Source organism: Pipra filicauda, unplaced genomic scaffold (genome assembly GCF_003945595.2).
Source record: "Pipra filicauda isolate LSUMZ 115617 unplaced genomic scaffold, ASM394559v2 scaffold282_size1924045_pilon, whole genome shotgun sequence".
Classification (NCBI taxonomy): Eukaryota; Metazoa; Chordata; class Aves; order Passeriformes; family Pipridae; genus Pipra; species Pipra filicauda.
This window is the reverse complement of record NW_024104401.1, coordinates 1,242,466-1,263,590: the sequence shown is the minus strand read 5'-3', so window position 1 is coordinate 1,263,590 and position 21,125 is coordinate 1,242,466. Positions and strand designations below refer to the sequence as shown.

Sequence of the window (21,125 nt, the reverse complement as noted above, 5' to 3'; positions counted from 1 at the left end):
TCCCAGCCCTCACCTGTGCTCACCTCCACACATTTTAACCTGCTATTTAATTATTTGAATGTCTGATTTCTCCTGGTCACTCTTTCAGTGCCCCCACCCCCCAGCACCCTGACACGGAAAAATGCAGCAGTAAGAGCATTATCTCTGAGGAACTGAGGATATGTGAGAGCTGTGGGGAACCTGCATTCGGGCTCGTGTATCTCAAGTTTCAGTCCAGTCAAAAGCCAGCACCATCTTTTCACTGCTGCCCTTTTCATTTAGTTATCTTACTGAAGTCTCCTCTCCCCAGTCCCTTGCCATAGGCTACCAGCTTCCTGCAGAGCCAGAAACAAAGCTCAGTCTTAAACAAAGGGGGGAAAAAAGGGAAAAAAGCACAAAAGAAAGTTGGTCACAGTTACTGTCAGGGAGCCCTGCGGGTTCTGTAGCCACGACCAAAGCGAAGGGATGCTGCTGCTTCTGTGCCTCGTGTCACTGGCCAGCAAAGCCACCAGGAGCACTGCCTGTTCCTAAAGTACTGCTCAGCATCCCCACCGTGGCTTTAGCCACGCTCTTCCCTCCCCAGGAGCTGAAACAAACCCACGAGCCATTCAAACAACCCCCGAGGGCTGAGAGGGGCAAAACCAGCACAGGCTGACCACCGCCACTAGTGACAACCACCAAAAGACTGCTGCCCGTGAATGCAACCTTACTGGAACACCCCACCTGGGAAAAGGTAACCTGAGGACCACCTCCCTCCCCCTCAGCCTATCCAGTGACAGCCTGTCCTCATGTTTAACCACAAGCAGTTTATATATCTCTTAACACCAGAAAATGTGTGTAGAAACGGTAGAAAGAATTTATATAACAAAGGCTCAGCAGCACAAACCAGGAATAAATTGGCTTTACAGCAACTTATGCCACACACAGAAAGCAATCTGAATTATGATTAGTCAAACTGCTTTATGTTTGGGGAGAGCTGATGTACAGAGAGGAAGATGTGACCTCAGGGCTGGAGGAATGCAAAGAACGGGTCAAACACCAACTACACAGAAAAGCTCCAAAGGAAAAGAAAATATTTTACCTAAGATTTCTATCTAACAAAACAGAATATTTCCTCTCCTCCTGGATGTCTCCCCTGCCAGCAGCTCTGTTGAGTTTCTCAGCAGCAGCAAGTGCTCAACTCACAGTAGTTCCCAAAGTACTCACAGATGAGCCTTTGGATCTGACCCAGGGGATCCCCTAATAGCTGATGCTTTGGGCATTTTTTTCCTCAATGGTTTTATTTTGGTCTTTTTATGATTACAAGTTTCAGCCTCACAAACAGCTGAATTTCAATAGCAACACAAGTGTTCAGTGCTTTTTCTTTTGGAAATAACTGATAAAATAGTTACTGTGAAAGAGAGTGAGGGCAAAGAGGACCTTGGCAAGGCTGCTCAATGCTTTAGACAGCAAACTTCATTTTTCAGTTGCTTTTAGCTTGCCATATTTAAGATGAAACTCTCCATACCTATTCCTCAGGTGCTGTGGAGTAGCAGATGTGTGCATGCACACGTTTGAGCATGTAAATGATAAAAAATGGGTTCAAGAAAGCCTAGTTAACAGAGATGTACTCCTCTCCAACATGTCCTGTTTTAGTCTCTGATCTCATTTCTGTTTTCTTTCTAAATGCTTATAAAAAAATCAAGGACTTTTCTGGGGCAAGACTAACCCACAGTGGCTGACATCTGATTCCTTTTCAGCTGTACTGGCCTTTGGTCATTAGCTTGATGTGAGCCACATCTCCCACCAATTCACAAATAAAATATCCATTTTTTTTTCCCACTGGAAATGAATCTTCTTGCTCTTCCACACTCCTGTTGCAGTGCCACAGTTAAACAGTGGCCCAAGTAGTTTCTAATAAACACTGTGATGGTTCCCTCTCTATTAGTACGTTCTGAGTTGACCTTTTCAAGTAGCTTTTGGCCAAGCAGATGTGAAGTCCAGTGAAAAGACGTTCATCTTCAAATCTGAGATGCTCCCTAGCTCTGCCAGGTGTCTGGGAGAGAACTAAGACAAAAAGAGAAATAATCAGGCCATATTTAAACCAGAAATTAAGTTTGGAGCCAAGATCCTACACGGATCTTGAGCCCTTCACAACAGGCACTCACCCACTGGACTGGTTCTTATTCTAGCAAACAACAAAAAAAATATCACTTTTTGTACAGCTGATTATTGACTTAGGAGTGCTCTTTTCCCTATCTCATCACTGCTCACACAACACAAAGAAATCCTCCTTGCCTGAGTCCTGAACACAAATCCTAGATTTTCCAAAGTGTAACAAGCTCATCAACTTCTTATTTAGGGCATTTCAGCTTAACCTGGTGCTTTTCAGCGTGGCAGCCAAAACCAGCCAGGAGCTGTGAAGAATCTCGGCTGAATAAAGGTACCTGGAGCTGACTGCACCTCCAAGGTAAAGCATTTCAGTCTCTATCACCTGCCCTGCTGCAGAGACCTCCAGAGGCAGGATGTCCCCCATCACTGGAAGGTTAACACACCCAAGGGCACCTTTCCTTGAGTCTTCTGAGTGTGCCCAGAGGGAGTTTCTTGGTTTTTTTTCCCACAGACACTGAAAACTACCTTTGAAAACAAGGGGTCAGTGATTTCCACAACTCCTGGGAATGACATGTCAGGGAAGAAACCCAAATGTCTCTGCAATTGTATGAAAATGGCAAAAAACTGCTAAAACAGGGACCGTTGCCTTTCTCTTCCTTTTGTTTGAAAGTAAACCTCCTTGAAGGCCCTTCCCTTCTATTCAGCTTTAGTATCCAAAGTTTGGCCATTGCCTCTGGCCCACTGCTCATGAGAGAATCATGGAATGGTTTGGGTTGGAAGGACCCTAAAGCTCATCTTGTTCTACACCCCCTGCCACAGGCAGGGACACCTTCCACTAGCCTGGGTTGCTCCAAGTCCCATCCAACCTGTCCTTGGACACTTCCAGGGATTTCATAAAGTGGTTCTGATGCTATTTAGATTGAAAAGAACAACAATATTGTGGTTTTTACACCTCTGCTTTTTCACAAATGCTCTAATACACAGCTGAAGGAGACAGAAACACTTCCTTTGCAGGTTTCTCTTTCACCACCAATGAGGAAAATAAGGATTATAATAATTATTGCAAGACAGGCTTCTGTTTAAGAAGTATTTGAGCTTTTATCAAAGGCAGACTTGCACACAAGGAACGTGCAGTTGAACCGGGGAGCATTTTATCTGAAGTGCTCATTAACTTGGACAACCCGGGTCGAGGGTTTTGTGTTGTTGTGGTTGTTTTGTTTTGATTTTTAATCATCCAGGCATCTCCCATGCCTGTACAGGCACCAGTGCTTTCCCGGATCAGCTCCTGCATGACAAGGTCTGCCAGGCAGCCACAAGGACAGCAAAACACAGTGCACTAACCTGCACCTCTGGAGTGCTGCGTCTGAGCTTCCCAGGCCTCCAAAGGGTGAAGTCTGACCAGCAGCCACCCCAGCTGACATTCCATTTGCCTCACTTAGTCATTCCTATTAGATGCATTTCCTGGAAGCTACTGGTAAGTGACAAATTTTATTCTTATCTTTTTAATTTGATTGCAAAGCAATGCAGTGACTCCAATCTGGAAGCCCACGACCCAGTATGTGAGAATTGGTTCACTTTTACAGCTGTACAGGGGGGAGCTTTGAGTTTACTGGCAGCAATGAATCAGTCTTTTTATTTATGCCCGTGTTTGAAAACGCAATACCACCGTAACTAATAATTTATACATTTTCCTCATTACCTTTATGAAATATCTGCTGTCCAAAAGAGAGCTAATAGAACTCCAGCTCACTGGGAGCTGTGCTGCTCGGTGGAGTTCAGCCACCAGAAAGACCAGGAGTGAGTTACAACTCCTGGGCTTTGTTGGTGTATTTTTATTTTAATTCTTCTTCTTAATTCCTTCCCAAAACCTCCCTTGTTCACGGGACTTGCTGAAATACCTTAAGTGAAACCTTTAAGTCAAACCTTAAGTCCCCGAGCAGCTGCTGGGTCGGCAGAAGCCCAGCTGTCTAAACTCTACTGGCAGTAAATGTCACTCTTGCACACAAACTGCGTGCCTGGAGAACCCACAGGCACATCTTGGGCCATCACATCCCATCACGTCCCCGGCCCAGACGTGAGACCCGGGATGGGAACCGTCCCCACAGCCCCGGCGTGGCGCCGAGCGGGCCCTGCCCGTGACAAGCGTGCTGCAATGACAGAAATGCACTTGGAGTTGCAATTAGTGGCACTGTCATTTTCGGGCGCTCCTGCCAATTAATTAAGCCTGTCAAACGGAAAAACAGCGGCATTCACATGATAATTTATATAGGGAGAGACTGGCCCAGCAAAGCTGCCGCTGCCGCCAACAAAATCCCCTCCGAGCGTTCAAAAAAAAAAAAAAAGATAAAAAAAAATATAAAGAAGTAGAAAGGGGAGGGGGGGAAGAAAGAAAGTTAAACTGTCCTTGTTATAATTGTTAACTCTGATCGCTCAAGTAGAAGACGGGCTGATTAAAACTCCAAACGAGCCCCCAGCTCGCTTAAATCTCAGAGTCCGGAATGATAGAATCAGAGGAGTTTATTCATACCATTAAGCCCCAGAGAACTTAATTGAAAGAAGAGCATAGCCTGGACCTTGACAAGCGGGAGGTCACAGTAATTGCTGCCGGACATATTTAACATTAAGATAATCAGGCCATTAATTACCCTTTGGATCATTAAATCAGCCAGTTGCAAAATGAAATTTCTGCCTCTATTACTCACTTGAGAGACCACAGGGGTGGCTTTTAATTTATCAGTGAGCTTGAGATACAAAGGACCAGGCTTGGGGAGGAAGGAAAAGGGGGAGAAAGGAGGGGGTTTGCTTCAGCAGAGGCAGGAATATCAATCCGCCATGCTTGGTGATCGTGGCAAATTAACTAGGTAAGATAACCTCGGCTTCTAAAGGCAGAAGCTGGGGGTATGTAAATAGATGAGGGCAGACAGGGAGATCAGAGCCTGCACACCACTTAGCAGGATAATAAAGGAAATCATCCTTGATTATCAGTGCTAATTTGGACACTGCCGGTAGCTTGTTATGCGTGTTCTGAGTAGCATTTAATTAATTCAATTGCTTGTTAATGAGGGAAGTGACATGTGGGGAGCAGATGCCACCCAACTGCAGATGGGTTCTGGTCAGCCCTTCACAATAAAATCTTCCTTTTTTTTTTTTTTTTTTTTTTTTTAATTTATTTTTAAAAACCCCCTTCCCCCACCCCTGAAACGGGAAAGGTGTCAAGCGTGGAGAAGCATTGAAAAGGCACAAAACACTGACCTCATCAGGCCAAGAACCGCCAAGAAACCGGAGCTGACAATGCGGACAGAGAGGTCCCGATGCTCCCCCAGGCCCCGTTTGTGACGCTGCCGCCTTATGCCAGGAATCCAAGACCAACAGCACCATAACAGCAGCTCCAAAAGGAGCCAGAGATGAGGCATCCCTACCAGACCCAGGATACGATTCTGGGATCCCAAGTACCCTGTTTCCCAGGGCTTGCCCTTTATTTGCACTGTCTAAAAAAAAGGATTAATTATTTTTGCGAAAAAAGACGGTACGGGTCAATTTTTTTCACAGAAGACATGGTCTAATATTTTTCATCAGTTATACCCCAGAAGGCAGCTCAGCCTCGGAACAGCAAGCCAGGCTTTAGTGCAGGACTGTAAAACTCAGCTAAATACAGTCGAGCTGCATAATGTTTTCTCGACACCATTAAATTCAGTCATTAGTGAGTGAGGGATCAAACTGGATCTCACAGTGGAAGGTGAAAGGTAATTCCCGGCACTGCTGGCTCCCAACTCCACACTGCTCAGCCAGCACTGGATTTTCCTACCACCTTTGGTACCCAGAACAAACAGGGTGACTGCTGTGCAAACAAACCCGAGCACGACTGCTGCAGATGCTCCAGCTGAAGAGCAGAGCTTAAAACCACGCCTGGGCTTCTGCCACCCATCACTTAAAAAATAGTTTTAATGGAATTGGGTGTTTGTCCTATTTATGAATATTCTTAAAAAGATACCAAAATGGTGGAGCCTTTTAAGGTTTGCACTTAAGGTTAGCCCTTTAGGGTAGCTAATGCAGATATCTGGCATCACTTGAGTAGGAAAACAAGAAGCAGGGTGCCTGGACATGACCCTGCCTTCCCTCCGCTTGCCCAGCAGCTTCCAGCTGGTGGAGGTGACACATCATCCCAGTGAGACAGAGATGGAGACCTTGGGAGCTCAGAGGAAGAGGGAGAGGGAGCAGATAATCGTCTCCTGGAGTGGGCAGGGGGATGGTGGCAGCTTGTCCCCTTTGGAAAAGGCCAACAACATCTCAGGAAGTCGATGGTGGCAACCAAGTCTGCAGACAGAATCCACGTGGGTAGGAACAGTAATGTGGAGAAAGCAAAACCTGCAAGGTGTGCCAGGAGGAAGGTAAATACCTGTAGGAGACTGACAGACCAGTGCAAAAGGCCCAGGTCACACATGGCACAGAGTCCCCAGGCCGGCTTCCCCACCTCTCCAACGTTCCCGGAGCAGCGCTGCCCCACCGGGACACTCGTGTGCTGCCCCACTGCAAAGCACCGCTGGCAGAGTGTGCTCAAACAGTATCAATAGCAATTAGAGGAGAGTCCTGATCTCATCCCCAGCCCCGGTTAATTGTCGCAACATTGATTTACTCTAATTTGACTTCTCACTCCAAATTAAACCCGCATTACCGAGGGAGGGACTGCAGGCAAACTCTGCCCGCTCCCCCCGCCAAGACAGTAAATTTAATATTGAATACACTCACAAAAAAACCTGGTGGTTGTTGCACGATCCATACTGAGAGATCTGTTTCCTTTCTTTCCCCCTTTCTCTTTTTTTCTTCCTGTGAGTAATTAAAAGATGCTTTTCTTGACTAATGATGCCCCTGTTTGGAAATGGGAAGTCGATACTCCTGCACCAGCAGTCAGCTCCAATTTGTCACAGGGCTCCCGAAGTTTGAGCGGCGGCTCTCAGGGCTCTGGTAATTGCTGGAACCAATTACCAGCTTTCCAAAGCTGACCTAGTCATGGACCCATGGACACCCCTGCTCAGGGCCAGCTGGTCCCCGTTCCCTTTCATACTCAGGATCCACACGTGCTTAGGTTTTCTGCTGCCTCACCAACTTTTTCTGCTGCTTATTCCCCCTTCTTCCCTGGGATCACACCAACACCCTCAGCCAGACCTCTGCCTCGTCCTACTGCTTTATCCCACACGGCTTCCTTGGGGAGCCCACCACACCTGTGCTCCCAAAACCTCTCAGGTCAATGCTTGAGGCCATCCAAGGTGTTGCTTTTGATCCAGAGGCACTGAACAACCTGGAAATCTGCTTATGGAATTCCAGAATGGTTTGGGTTGGAAGGGACCTCATTCCATCCCCTGCCATGGGCAGGGACACCTTCCACTAGCCCAGGCTGCTCCAAGCCCTGTCCAAGCTGGCCTTGGACACTTCCAGGGATCCAGGGGCAGCCACAGCTTCTGTGGGCAACCTGTGCCAGGGCCTCCCCACCCTCCCAGCCAAGAATTCCTTCCCAATATCCCATCTAACTCTGCCCTCTGGCAGTGGAAAGCCATTCCCTGTGTCCTGTCACTCCAGGCCCTTGTCCAAAGTCCCTCCCCAGCTCTCTTGGAGCCCCCCAGCACCAGCTCTCAGCTTTCTTCCCCTTCAGAAGGGGCTTTGCTAAACGCTTCCATCTTCCCTAATCTCCAAACATCCTTGGTCTCCCTCTGTCCCTTCTCCACTGGAACTCCAAATCTCAGCTCCCCAAATTATTTCTTCTCACTTACTTTCTTGCCTCTTCCCCCAGTCCCTCAGCTTCAGTTGCCTCTCTCCCCTTCAATCCCCAACAACAAAAAAAGAGGGGTTGTTTAACCCTCCTTTCAGGTCCATGTTAGCTGCTTCCAATGGGATTCCTCGTGCCAAACTCCAAACAGCACTGAGAAAACGGCACACACAACTTCTACCTGAACAACCTGAACTTACTTTCTTGCCACAGCTCAGACAGAAGGATTGTGATGCTGGCAGAGACCAAAGTAAAGCACAAAAGGAGGCACACACTTGGAAGAAGCAGAGCTTTGTGGTATTTATGTGAAAAATCTCATTTCAGTCCCTGCTGCAAACAGCAGAAGGATGGAAGCAGCAAAGCAAGATTACAATTGCTTTGTGGGAAAATTTTCACATCATCTTAGTTCTGCTTTTTCTAGTACCTCTTCCATCACACAACTGTGCACTTGAACACAGAGCTGGAAATTCCTATTTATAAAATGAATCTTTTTGTCCCAAAATGTTAGGGAATGCAGGAAAGAAAGTGCAATGGTGTTGGTGACAATCAGAAGCAGCTGAATATAACCACGAAGATGTACAGAAACAAAGCAGGAGAATTAAAATAAGCCCTGAGCATAAAATACAAAGAGAATAAAGTTGATTTTCTATAAGTAAAACTCAATCCCAAACGAATTACTTAATTTAAATGGATGGTGCTCTTTTTATCACAGTCACACGGATTTCAGATTTTTCATGATGTTTATTATATGACTACTAAAGTAATGCAATCTTTCTTTTTTTAAAATAAAATATCAATTGAGTGTAAGCCTTTTCCTTGCAAGTATTTAGAACTGAGGCATCTCTCCAGCTCCTCTCAACAGTAAGGAGAAACATGTATTTGTCAGATGCAAGAACATGAGAACTCTGGATTACACTGTACCTGATGAAATCATTATGTCACCTGTCTAATAAAACATACACCTACAGCAGGAATCCCCTTTATGTCTGAACAAACCCTCTCCTTAGGTCTCCCTGAGCACTTCTATATGCAGTGATTCATCTAAGTAGCCTGATTAATGTAGTGGCTTCATTCTCGAAGATGAACCAAAGGTGGCACCACAAATTCATTTTTCAGGGCTAACGAAAGAAGGCAACAAGAAACAGTTGACTTGATCACACACAACAGCACAAACCTACTCCTGCACCATGGGAGGGGGCCCAGGTTCACCTGCCATTTCACCTGGGAAAAGCAGGATCCTGGGATACACGTGGACAAAGCCAAGACAGAATTCCTGCCGAGCTCTCCCGTGTGCAGGAGGCAACACCGAGAGCTGAACCTCCATCCTGGGATGGAGCCCCCCCAGAGCTCCTGCTCAGACCCCGTCACAGCCTTCTGAAGCCAACTGCAAAGCCTGGCCCAGCTGTGCAGGCTGGCCCAGCAGGTCTTTGTCCTGCCTGAACCCTCTGCCACTGCTTCCCCTGAGCCAGTATGTTAGAGCCAGCCACCTCAAATCTACTGAAACCACCAAAGCATTTCCAAAACATCTTTCTTTGACACTGAGCAGATAAATTAAGCACAAAAACCTTTAGGTTTTGGTAGGACAATGGATCACAGACAGATTTTCACTGTGTGGAGCTACAGGATGTAGGTAAAATGCTGTTCTCACAGGAAACAACCCCTCCACCAGCTCATGGTTTCACATACATCACATAAAAAGTAGTAATCAAGTCCATAGTGAGCAGGACTTTGAACATCTGAGAGGAGAACCCAGAGACCTGACAGCCAGGTACAAATTCCTGAGTGAGCTTGAACTTCTGAAGGCAGATTATTAATCATAAAGTGATAGTCCAAGAGCCAGGAACTTTGTGGCCGAGCGAGACAAAGAGACAGGGCAGGGTAATTTAGGCTGAGGAAGAGCCAGGAGGGAGGTTTCCATCTCCCACTGGTTTGTCGGTCAGTCACTGAACAAAAACACTGCTGAGCTGCTGAGGGAACCTCCACAAGAGGGAAAAAGTAACGGGGTCACTCAACTTCTGACACCTGCTCTTCCTGGGCACTCAGCGAAGATATAACTCAGGATTTGTACAAGGCACATGGCGAGAGAGAGTTTAAAAAACAGCAGCATCATCCCCCCACCCGCCGCGCGCCAGGGCGAGACGGGCCGAGCAAACCCACCTCGAGGAGTCTGAGGAGGGCTTCATGTGGCCTTGGCTGTTCTCCTCCCACACACTGTTGGCCAGCTCGTTGCCGATGGCCGACATCACCTTGATGAGCTCGATGGGCCAGTCGTCCAGGTCCAGGGAGCGCACCCGGGACAGGTGCGTGCCGAGGTTGCGGTGGATACCTGAGCATTCGATGCAGATGAGGGCTCCCAGGTTCAGGCTGGCCCAGTCAGGGTCTGCAGGAGGAGGGACACGAGAGATTAGGACAGTGAAACAGCCAACAGAACGCTGCTTGTGGATAAAGAGCTTGGCTCCAGGGCTGTCTTGTCCGAAAGCGCAGCTGGGAGGGCTGGAGTGGGGTCAGTGGAGATGCCAGTGGAGATCCCAACCCTTCTGAGAAACCCTCAAGGAGTAAACAAAACAAAAAGTGGGTGTCTCAAAAGATGTATCACTCCACCTCCAGTCAAAAGAAAAACTATGAATTAGAGAGAAAAGGAGAAACAAAATGTAAGTGCAGCGATGGGCAGCGGGTGGTGAAGCAGTGGAGAAAGGCCCTCCCTGGGCATCCCGAGCTGCTCAGGGACAATTACAAGGGGAAAAAGAGAGAAAAACCGAAAGAACAAAAAACTCGACAAAAAAATAAATAAGGAACAACAACAACAAAATTCTCTCTTGCCAATCACATCAACTGCCTCAACACCCACCTATCATCAGTCACACATGGTTCTTACCCCTGACACTCTCTGGGGGGTGTTTCCATCTCCAAGATCAGCACTAAGATGAAAATGGGACACTTGGAACAGCCCCAGTTTTAGTGTTTGAGCCAGAAGGATTCCACCCACCTAGAATAACCCCACAAACAACAGGGCTGGGACAAACCTGAGGCAAGATGGGAAATTCCATTTCCCAGCATGGTTCAACTCTTTTGCCACTGCCCTGTGTGATTTTAATCCAGATTTGTAGGAATCACCCTCTCTCCAACAAACATTCACTTTCACAAAGGCAACTGAAGACACATGAGAGGAATGTTTGTTGTTTTTTTTTCTCTCCCCTGCTGTCAGATCTTCTCTTCATGCCTGTGCATCCCAAAGGACTATCCCAAATGCCAAGCAGGAAAATGGTAACTAACTAAGAGGGTAGGCAATTCTTACTCCCATCTAAATAAAATCTAGAGCTGACAGAAAATGAATTTCCAGCATTACCTTCCTTCCAGGAATATTTAATCCAAAGACTCATTTTAACTTTGTGCAACCCAAAATTGAAAAGTTATTTTTGGCAGCCAAAATACATGGAAACAAAACGTTTTGTAGTTCTTCGCCACGTCACGTTTGGACAAAAAACAGGAAGGGAAAGCATGTAATTTTAATTGAAAAGTCCCACATTTCACTGTGGGACTTTGATTCACTGACCGACATTTTTCAGTCAGCCCACAGAAATCCAAAAACATCCCCAACAAGAAAAATCCCCCATCTTATTCCACCTGAGCAGAAAAACACATCTTTTGTTTTAAAGTTTCTGTCCATAACAAGTCTCATACTACAGATAATATAACATCTATATTATACACATATATCATTCCACATCTCCAAAATATAAGGTGAGACTGAACTCCTGCCATGCTTTCTAAGCTTTTGGTGTGACAACCAGGACTAAGTCCTTTCCTGCATAATTCTTCAGATCACCTCCAGTGTTATTTTGCCAATGGGGGAAACAATCTGAAAAAACAGCAATTTGTTGGTATAAACTTAAACACTGCAGATAATAATTTAAAATTTGCAACCTGTGACACAGAATGAAATCCCTGACCTACAAGGGTCAGGGTTATCCTCACAAAAATCAGAAGTGCAATGAGCTCTAAGAGGCATGAACTCAGAATGAAGCAAGAGAATAAAATAGTGGTTTATATTATTCCAATTATTCTGACAGAACTGATGTTAAGGACCTGACCTCCCTCCCAAATACCTGTCAGCTTGAAGCATATCCAGTGTATTTTGTACTGAATAAATTCTTTAAATATTCACCTACTTCAGGGTATCACAGAATGGTTTGGGTTGGAAGGGTCCTCCCAGGTGGCAGCACTGAAGGAGTCCCCAAAGCCATAACCAAGAAATGTCACCCAGACACTGTTTTAAATTTCGACAATCTGACAACACACACATTTTAATCCAGATTTGTAGGAATCACCCTCTCTCCAACAAACATTCACTGTGAAGGTGGCAAATGGGGAAAGGCAAGGGTTGAATTTGTTACAGAAGTGAAACTGTTCTCACCAATTTATACCAAAGAACCCACACATGGTTAACAAGCTCTAACTATTCAACGTGGGTTTTTTTCTTTCAAGATGATGATACAAAACCAAGCTCCCTTTTCCTGCTGATGCCAAGAGTAATTCTGAACTGGAGGATGCTCACAATACTTACAAGCACAGGGCAGGCTCTGCTCCAGGATGGACACCCAGGTTTGATGGTAAAAGGAAGAAAAAGCCCCCTCAGTGCAGCCAGACCTGCTATAAAGCTACTTTCCCCTCTTTTACTTATTCACAATTTGCCAATCAAAATATGAGGGTTTTAGCATCACTGAATATATCCAGACAACAACATTCAGCTGTCCATATTCTCCAAAATGTTTGGCTCTCTCCTTCCCTAAAAGCCTCCTCCCCACTGTGCCTTGCACCTCAGTCACAGAGATCATTTGCAGGCGAAAGCTCTTTTGGGAGAATAACCCCTCCCACTGTCTCCTTCACCCCTCTGGATCCCAGGAGGCTGGTGAAAGGCTTTGCCATGCTAAATCTGAGTTCAGCAGGTGTCAGATGGGCTGAGCAGAGGGAATCCCTGAAGGGAGGAGCAGACAAGCCAGGGAAAGAAGCAGCAGGGGTGAAGGCATCTCAAGTCACAGCAGAGAGAGAAAAGTCTGTAACTTTGCTATTCCTTGAGAGGTTTGGGTTTTCTCCTGTTCTGCACATAAAACTGTATCTTGTGATGGGTAGGACAGGATTGTCCAGATTATTACTTTGGGGTTTGGCTCTCAAATACAAAATACCCCAGAGTAAGCGATGAGACTCCTGGGCTGGAAAACTCACGATGAGACTCTGTTTTTAAGCCCTCCCTATTTTCCTCTGCAGCAGCAAAGACCTGATGTTCCATGTTTTCCAGACACCTCAAAAGAGTGGCTCATATTTATCCTCTCATCTCTGTAAGACTGGAAGAGCCAAAATCCAGAAAATTTAGCTGGGTTTGCCTAAGCAATTTAATTCCCTTCAGTGGCTTCTCTAGACAGGGAGAGTGCTCTGGGAAAAGGCTCCACCAGTTTCCTTCTGAAATATGAAATCAGATCTTGGGCAATAACTCCAGCACCTAAAGAGCACTTAGCCTCACCTCTTGCTCTAGGATGGGAATGTTAGAAATAAGAACTTTGACTAACTTTAGCTGGAAGCTGCCAAAGGGCTGGGGTGCTGGCAGCAGACAGCTGCTGCTGGAATAACATCCAACAAGGCAGAAATTCCCCGGGGAAACAAAGTGCTGCACAAAGTGCTAAAAAGGCAAAGAGCTCTAGAAAGAGGAAGAATGAGAATTCTGAAGTGGAAGATTGATGGCTCTTGAACAGAGCTGAGAGATGGCAACATCTCATATTCCTTTGCTCCCAAACATCTGGCTCTGTGGAGATGCAAACTGTGTAAGTGTTCCACGGGAGAGCTGGGGCTTTTGGGGGTGAGGACCTGCCAGGCAGGGCAGGAAGGGAGAAAAGGGAATAAAGCAAAGCCCTGCAGAAAAAGCAGCAGGCTGAGGTTCACCTCCTCTGTGTGTGTGTTTACATTTTAAAATACATTGCTTTGGAAATATCTCACATTTTTCCAAAGGAACGACCGCGGCCTTAAAATCAGGAAGGTCAAGGGGCAAGACGAGGGTGCAAATCATCTCTAAGAACATAAACAGTTCCAGTCAGGATTCCAAAATCATCCCCCTTCAAAAGCTGCACCACAGAGCATTGCCAAAATGGGCTGTGCCACCCTGCCCTCTCCCTACAACATGTTCCTGGCACGTCCCTCCTGCTGGCACCACGCACGGGTGGCCAGCCTGGCCCACGGAGAACCTGGCTGAGACCCAGCCTGGCTGCAAGGGGGACAAAGAGAAAAATGAAAAAAAAACACAGTGCTGCTTCCTTGCACAGTCATTTTCCTGATTAAACACCCAGCCTGGTTGCATAAATCCTGGGATATGTGCCTGACTGGGGATAGCTGGATTCTGGGCAGAGCTGAGATGGATCACAGATGCATCAGGAGGATGTGTGTGGGTGTGGGAAGTTGTCTGCAGTGAAGGGACTGCACGTTAGATATATAAATTATAACCCCCATCTGTTTGTATTTATAAAATATAAATATATAGTCAACATAAAATTATCAGAAATATTATTTACAACATATTTATATTAGAAACATATATAGCTATAAAATATATAAATATAAAACATTATATATCTAGTTAGCAGGGTCTAGGAAAATGCCACCCACAGCTGAACAGCCAGTCTGGAGCAGGAATGAGCTCCACTGCCCCCCTGCTCTGCTCACAGGCAGCAGAGAGTATTTCAAATGAGCTAAATATACAGGTAGGTCACTCACAGACCCCATCCCTCTCCTCCACCACCTCACCTGCCTTCTACCTGCACTACATCAAAGCCCTGGTGGAAATCTCAATGACCACCAGACCTGTGTGAAAGAACACTGATAAATAAGAGTGGCTTTGGGCTGTGGGTGTTAAAATATCAGCCAAACCAACACTGTCCCTTGTTTATCATGAGCTGGGTCACCTTGAGTGGAACATAAAGACCAAACTGTGCAAAAGCACTTGCACTGGTGTATGAATGTCCATTTTAAACTGGGATGTCTTAGAATGGCTTAGACCAGTAGGCAAAACCCTAAACAGCAAATCTTAACAAAATACATACATATATATATATACACCCAAATAAATGAATATTTTTCCATTTAAAACATGTGCAAAAATTGCAAGAAAAGTTCTCACTTCCAAATATCAAAGAAATAAAAATGCACAAGTTCTCAATCCTTCAGCTCCCACAACTAATTGCTTTAGAGCAAGAGAACTTCCTTTTTGTGGCTTTGTTGCAAACCCCTGGAACTAAAGAGCACCAGAATAATGACCTGAGCCAGGGTTAGTGAGGTGAACCACAGCTCAAAGTATTCTCAAGAACACTCTTCTGAACACTAAGTATATGTTTTAGAAAATAAAAAAAAGAGAAAGAAACACAAAGGGGAAGAAAAAAATAATCTCAAATCAGTTTTCTAGTATCCAGATATAATGAGCAATGACTTTGGTTTCTTCTGACAAGTAACCCTAAAAACCAAACCAAAGGAAGACCAATCAAGCTCTGCCTCTTTGAAAATATTACCATGGCACATGTGCCCTCAAAGGAGGAAAATGGAAGTAACTGATGTCAAAAAGCAAACTTTTTTCTTTATACTCAAAGGAAAGTACAGAAATGCTGACATTTAGAGTGGCACGTGAAACAACAAGGGGAAAAAATTAGGATGCATCTGATGCAGCATATATGTGGTATAAATTAACATCAAATAAGTCTGATTAAGCAAACTCCATAATGAAGAAGGAACGTGCAAACAGTATCTGGGATGTAATACAGGAAAAGACAAAGCCCTGGTGGGTGTTCACACGAGTCTGGGCCAAGGAGAGTCTTGGTCAAGGAAAAGAGGTCAGTCTGCTCAAGTGAGTGGCTGTACTTACTCTGTGCTTCGCAGTCGACGCAGTGGGAATTGCCCCTGATGTTCCTGATGGACTGCAGGGCCATGGCCTCGTTCTGGCTGGTCAGGCGGGACTGCGGAGGGAAGGGAAGGCGTCAGCAACCAGGGCCCGGCACAGGGAGCAGGGACAACGGCAGCAAACCCACGGGGCACGGCAAGGGCCAAGGAATGTGAGCAAGAAACCTCAAGTCTTGGGTTTGCCTCTCAAGAAATAGTGATCTTTTGGCACCTCCAAGGCTTCTGGGGGCTCCAGCCTGGATTCTAACAAGTGGGGAGACAGCACAGAGGAAAATCGAGCGTGGAAATGAGCCCCCTTCCCAAGAACAGCAGTCACAGTGCAGGTTTGCTCCTGGAGATAAATAAGAACAGTATTTCCTGAGATCAATTTCTTTTATTGATGTGCATGCTCTTGCTAATGAAGACTAAGGGGTGGTTTGCAAAAGCAGCTGAAACCTTTTTATCACGAAAAGGTCAAGATTTCACCCGATGGCTCCCATTTGAATTCTCTCCACGATGACCTGCCTGTGACCTCTACCTGGACCTGGGGAGGCTGTCACAACATACAGGTGTTCAGCAGTTCAGCTCTACCCAGCTGAAGTGTCTGGAGGGCTCTCTGAGAAGCCAACTGTGACCTGCACCAAGGGCTGGACTCTTTGAGACAAAGTGATTCAAGCAGGACAAGGACCAGGTCTTGCAGGTGGAAATACCTCCTCCATGGGACACCTCCTAAACCTGCCCTTTGCTGTTCCAGCCAGCTCTTCTGACATGTTTTGAGAACCTCTCTGAGCCACTTACCAGCCACTCTTTATCCTCTTTTGTATCAATATTTCTGTGTAGGTGTTAAGGTGCAAACTTCCTGTTCTGTGCTCCCCTAACACACATCAGAATGTGTGAATCCACAAAAAGCAAGGGAACATGTACACCGTGATTTTCCTCCACCTCAGTAACGCATACTGGAAATAAATACACTTTTTAAAAGAAAATGGGAAGTAAATTATATTGTGGTGATGGTAATGACTGGTGTTTGATCTACTCTGGTACCTCAGGGCAGGGAAAGCAGGCATTAAATTAAAAATATGAGTCTCCTCTTTGCAATATAAAATCATGAAAGACAACTGTTAGGTGGGTAATATTAAAGGATCTACAAGTCTTTATTTTACAGTTATTGCCCATTTCTCTCCCTCAACCACCACTCAGCACCTTGCACTCTAACTGTGAAGTGTTTGCAGACACATTGACTTAAGATGTTCTCCCGAACATGAGCACTGGCTGAAGATGTCTCAGATTTTAAACATTTATTTTGCCGGGAAAGGAGAACAAATCCCTCCTGCCATCATACAAAAGCCTTTCAAGGTGGAAACCTGCTTCTCTTAGGCCATGTTTGCCCCAGAAAGCCCCAGCTCTGCTGTGGGTGTAACGCACGCGTTCCTCCAGGAGTACAGGTTTAAAATGCAGAGTTCTTGATTTGGCTTTCATCTGAATGATTCTCAGTGTTACTCTGTGCACCATACCTTGTTCTTGCTGCTCTCACACGACTGTAAACTGGCCAAGATCTGACTCTCTATGGCTTGGACCCAGGCGTCCCTTTCCTCATACGTGGTGGCTTCAAAGTGCCAAGTCTGGCCGGTGAGAGACACGATGATAAACTCAAAGTTTTCTTCTTGTTCTGAACAAAAAAATCACAATAGGAAGAAGAGACTGAGTTAGGGATATTGACAATTAGCTTAAACAATCTTGGTTGATGAGAATTTCTGCAATACAACATAACAGCTTTAAACTGAAAGAGGGCAGGGTTAGGTGGGATATTGGGAAGGAATTGTTCCCTGGGAGGGTGGGGAGGCCCTGGCACAGGTTGCCCAGAGAAGCTGTGGCTGCCCCTGGATCCCTGGAAGTGTCCAAGGCCAGGTTGGACAGGGCTTGGAGCAGCCTGGGCTAGTGGAAGGTGTCCTTGCCCATGGCAGGGGGTGGAACAAGATGGGCTTTAAGGTCCCTCCCAGCCCAAATCATTCTGGGATTCCAGACCACACAAAAGCAGGGCTGAGGTTTGAGCCTGGATCCCTGCACAAGGCACCAGGAAACAATGTGTGGATCTGCTGCTTTTTCCCTTCAAATGTTATATAGATAAAGCCCTGGTTTGGGAAAATACTCAGTTCCTGGGTGTGTTTGTGAGTTTGGTGTCAAGTCTGTACCTTTCTCAAACATTAAGTGGCCAACAAGCACTATTTAGATTTAAACCTGAGGTGCTAAGAGCTACATAATGTAAAAATCAAAGTGTGCCACAAAATAAAAGAAGAATGGACTATAAAGAGTTGACAATACAGAAAATTTAACAATTTACCCTCTTCTTTCAAGCAGTTTTTACATGCACAGATATATTAAAGAGATGTGTACATTTTCTCCTCCACAGCATAAACACTGGGATAATAATAATAATCACTGAGATATAATACAGGATTAAAATCAGTTCAACCTATTCAACATTCACGTTCGATATGGGAGATGAGAAAATGATCTGAGCAGCCAGCAGAGAGGGTCAGAGAAATATCCTTAGGGCTACTGCAGGATAAGGACAAGTATTCAGGCCAGAGGAGCAGCACAAGAAAATACCAGCAGAACTGCAATAAATGGACACACACTCTACCTACACATGGGACACCAACGGCAAATTAAAAAATCAAGGAAGCTGAAAACAGAGCAAGTGGAATTGGGAAGGGCTCGCATGAAGCATGAAAGAAAAGAATAATAAGAGCACAAAACTCTGGTGAACATCAGCCATAACGAGCTTTAGAAAGAGCATTTTGTCTGGTAATGACTTATTACATATTCAGAGACACGAACTACCCTGTTCCCTCTCATCCCCAGGCAGGCACAGACAAGGGACAAATCCAGCACGAGCTCTAAAGGCAGCACTGCTGCCACTGCCAGTCATCTTCCCTACCTGTGGGGTTTGCTTGGAGGTTACTTTGCACCTTGAAGTGGGAATAAACACGGAGTTGAAGCTTATTTTCAGGTGCAGGAGAGCACCTGAAGCAGCAGTTTTACTAAGAACACAGTGTGTGGAATAAGTGGGAAAAGAAATCATAGAATCCCAGAATATCTTGAGCTGAAAGGGACCCGCAGGGTCCAACTTCTGGCCCTGCCCAGGACACCCCAACAATTCCCTGAGGGTGTTGTCCAAACCCTCCTGGAGCTCTGGCAGCCTTGGGGCCGTGCCCAGTGCCCTGGGGAGCCTGTTCAGTGCCAACCACCCTCTGAGGGAAGAACCTTTCCCCGAGATCCAGCCTAAATCCCCCCTGACACAGCTCCATGTTGTTCCCTTGGGCCAAACATTAATGATCCAGCTGTACAGCTACAACTACTTTTCTATTTTAGTAACACTGTGTTACAAACAGGCAGAATCATTACCCAAAATGTTACGAATAAATCATGGGAAAAGCCTCATTTATCAAACAGAGCTCTCCTGTTCCCGAGGAAGATGTAAGAGGAGCTACCTGCACCATAAATGAAATTCTGTTCAGTCCTGTGCTCTGTCTCCTCTAGGATCACACAGTTAAGCTCTTCTATACCTGATCACCCACCACACCACTCCCCTGTAAGCCAAAGGTCTGGTACAAGCTGCAGGAGCTGCCTGCTAGACAAAATGGTCATTTTGCCACCTCAAGGTAAAAATTCCCCACGCTTCCTCCTTTTTATGCAGGCACAAGACTCTGTAGGGATGCAGAGACCCAGAAGAGGACAATGAGAGGGACTTCTCCAGTGCACTGGCAAAGCTGACCTCCCAAAGAGCAACAACTTGAATACAGGGTGTATAACTAACACTCAACAGCATACATGGTGTATATTGGAGTGTCTCTGCACCACTCCTGCACCAATCCATCCTGCTTTTAAGTTTGAGGCGACTTCCCAGCATTAGGATTCCAAACCTTGAAGGAGTTATGCACAACCAAGCTGCAGCATCACTGAATCCTCTGATCTCCCACTGAATAATGGTGATCAAACACAGGAAGCTGGTTTGTCCAGGTGACATACTGGTCCTGGAGCGTGTGCAGGGAAGGGAACGGAGCTGGAAAGGGGCTGGAGCAGCAGGAGCAGCTGAGGGAGCTGGGGGGGCTCAGCCTGGAGAAAAGGAGGCTCAGGGGGGACCTTCTGGCTCTGCAACCCCCTGACAGGAGGGGGGAGCCGGGGGGGGTCGGGCTCTGCTCCCAGGGAACAAGGGACAGGAGGAGAGGGAACGGCCTCAGGCTGTGCCAGGGGAGGGTCAGGTTGGACATGAGGAGCAATTTCTCCCTGGAAAGGGTGGTCAGGCCTTGGCAGGGGCTGCCCAGGGAGGTGGTGGAGTCCCCACCCCTGGAGGTGTTTGAAAGGCACGTGAGTGTGGCACTTGGGGACGTGGTTCACTGGTGAATCTGGTGGTGCTGTGTTAATGGCTGGACTCCACGGTCCCTAAAAAGCTGTGCCAGTTGAACACACCTTCCCTACACCTTCCCTGCTTAAACACACCAGTTTGTTTTTCCTAAGCTCCACTGTGAAACAAAAGCAGCACTGCCTGCTCCATGTCACCCCCAGGCAACGCCTGCAAAAGACAGGGAGCAAACCTGTACATCCTTAACCACTGCACACGGGAACAGGAGAATCCAGGCAGCAGGATGAAATTGTTCAGTTTTACTCTTCAGTCAAATTATAGGTTGTGCTATTTAAATCCCTGTGAGCCCAATCACAAAATTTTATTAAACAGTTTTCCATGTTTAACAGTTATTCATGGAAAGGTCCACTATAATAGTATTTTAGCACCATCAACCTGTCGAAATCAACCTGCCCAATTACTCCAAACTACATTAATAACACCGGATATTACACTAATTGTGTCCAGTTTCTATGCAGACGAGGTCCCACGGGGCTAATTCTGCATCCTCAGGGGCAAGCAACTCAGCCATCAGCCTGATTTCACCAGGAATCCCTCCTCATTACACAAGTTCAGGCTGTCAAACTTTTTTTTTTTTTAAAAAAAAAAGGTTAATGGGCCAATCAGTCATCAATTATTTCCTGGAAGGGCAGCAGAGGAAGGGTTAAAGTGCGAAGAACCAGCTGCCACTGACTTCCATTTGGAAGTTATTATCAACAGGAGATATCTAAAATGTTGTTGTTGTTGTTTGTTTTGCCTTTTTTTTAGAGTGGGAGGGGTGGCTGGGATGGGAAATGAGCCAAAACCCTGAGACTGTGATGACATGGAACCTAAAGCATAAGGAATTTTTTTCTGTTAGTGGAAGTGGGAGTGCATTCCATGAATTTTAGAAAAACCCCCGGACCACCAGAGCCACCACAGCACTTCCAAAAAGTTACACAATACCACTGGTGATGCTGCACATAAGGGTGGTGAGGC

The 21,125-nt window shown here is 46.0% G+C and overlaps 1 protein-coding gene across 10 annotated transcripts in view; it reads right to left on the bottom strand.

Annotated features, from left to right (window-relative positions):
- AGAP1 (ArfGAP with GTPase domain, ankyrin repeat and PH domain 1) overlaps window positions 1–21,125 on the bottom strand; it is a 314,556-nt gene that overhangs the window by 27,476 nt on the left and 265,955 nt on the right. For all 10 annotated transcript variants that reach the window (XM_027735152.2, XM_027735158.2, XM_027735157.2 and 7 more), the window contains 3 exons: window positions 17,257–17,411; window positions 15,729–15,819; window positions 9,989–10,211 (listed from right to left, as the gene is read on the bottom strand). In XM_027735152.2, coding sequence (XP_027590953.1) covers window positions 9,989–10,211; window positions 15,729–15,819; window positions 17,257–17,411 — 469 coding nt within the window. The remainder of the gene's footprint in view (window positions 1–9,988; window positions 10,212–15,728; window positions 15,820–17,256; window positions 17,412–21,125) is intronic.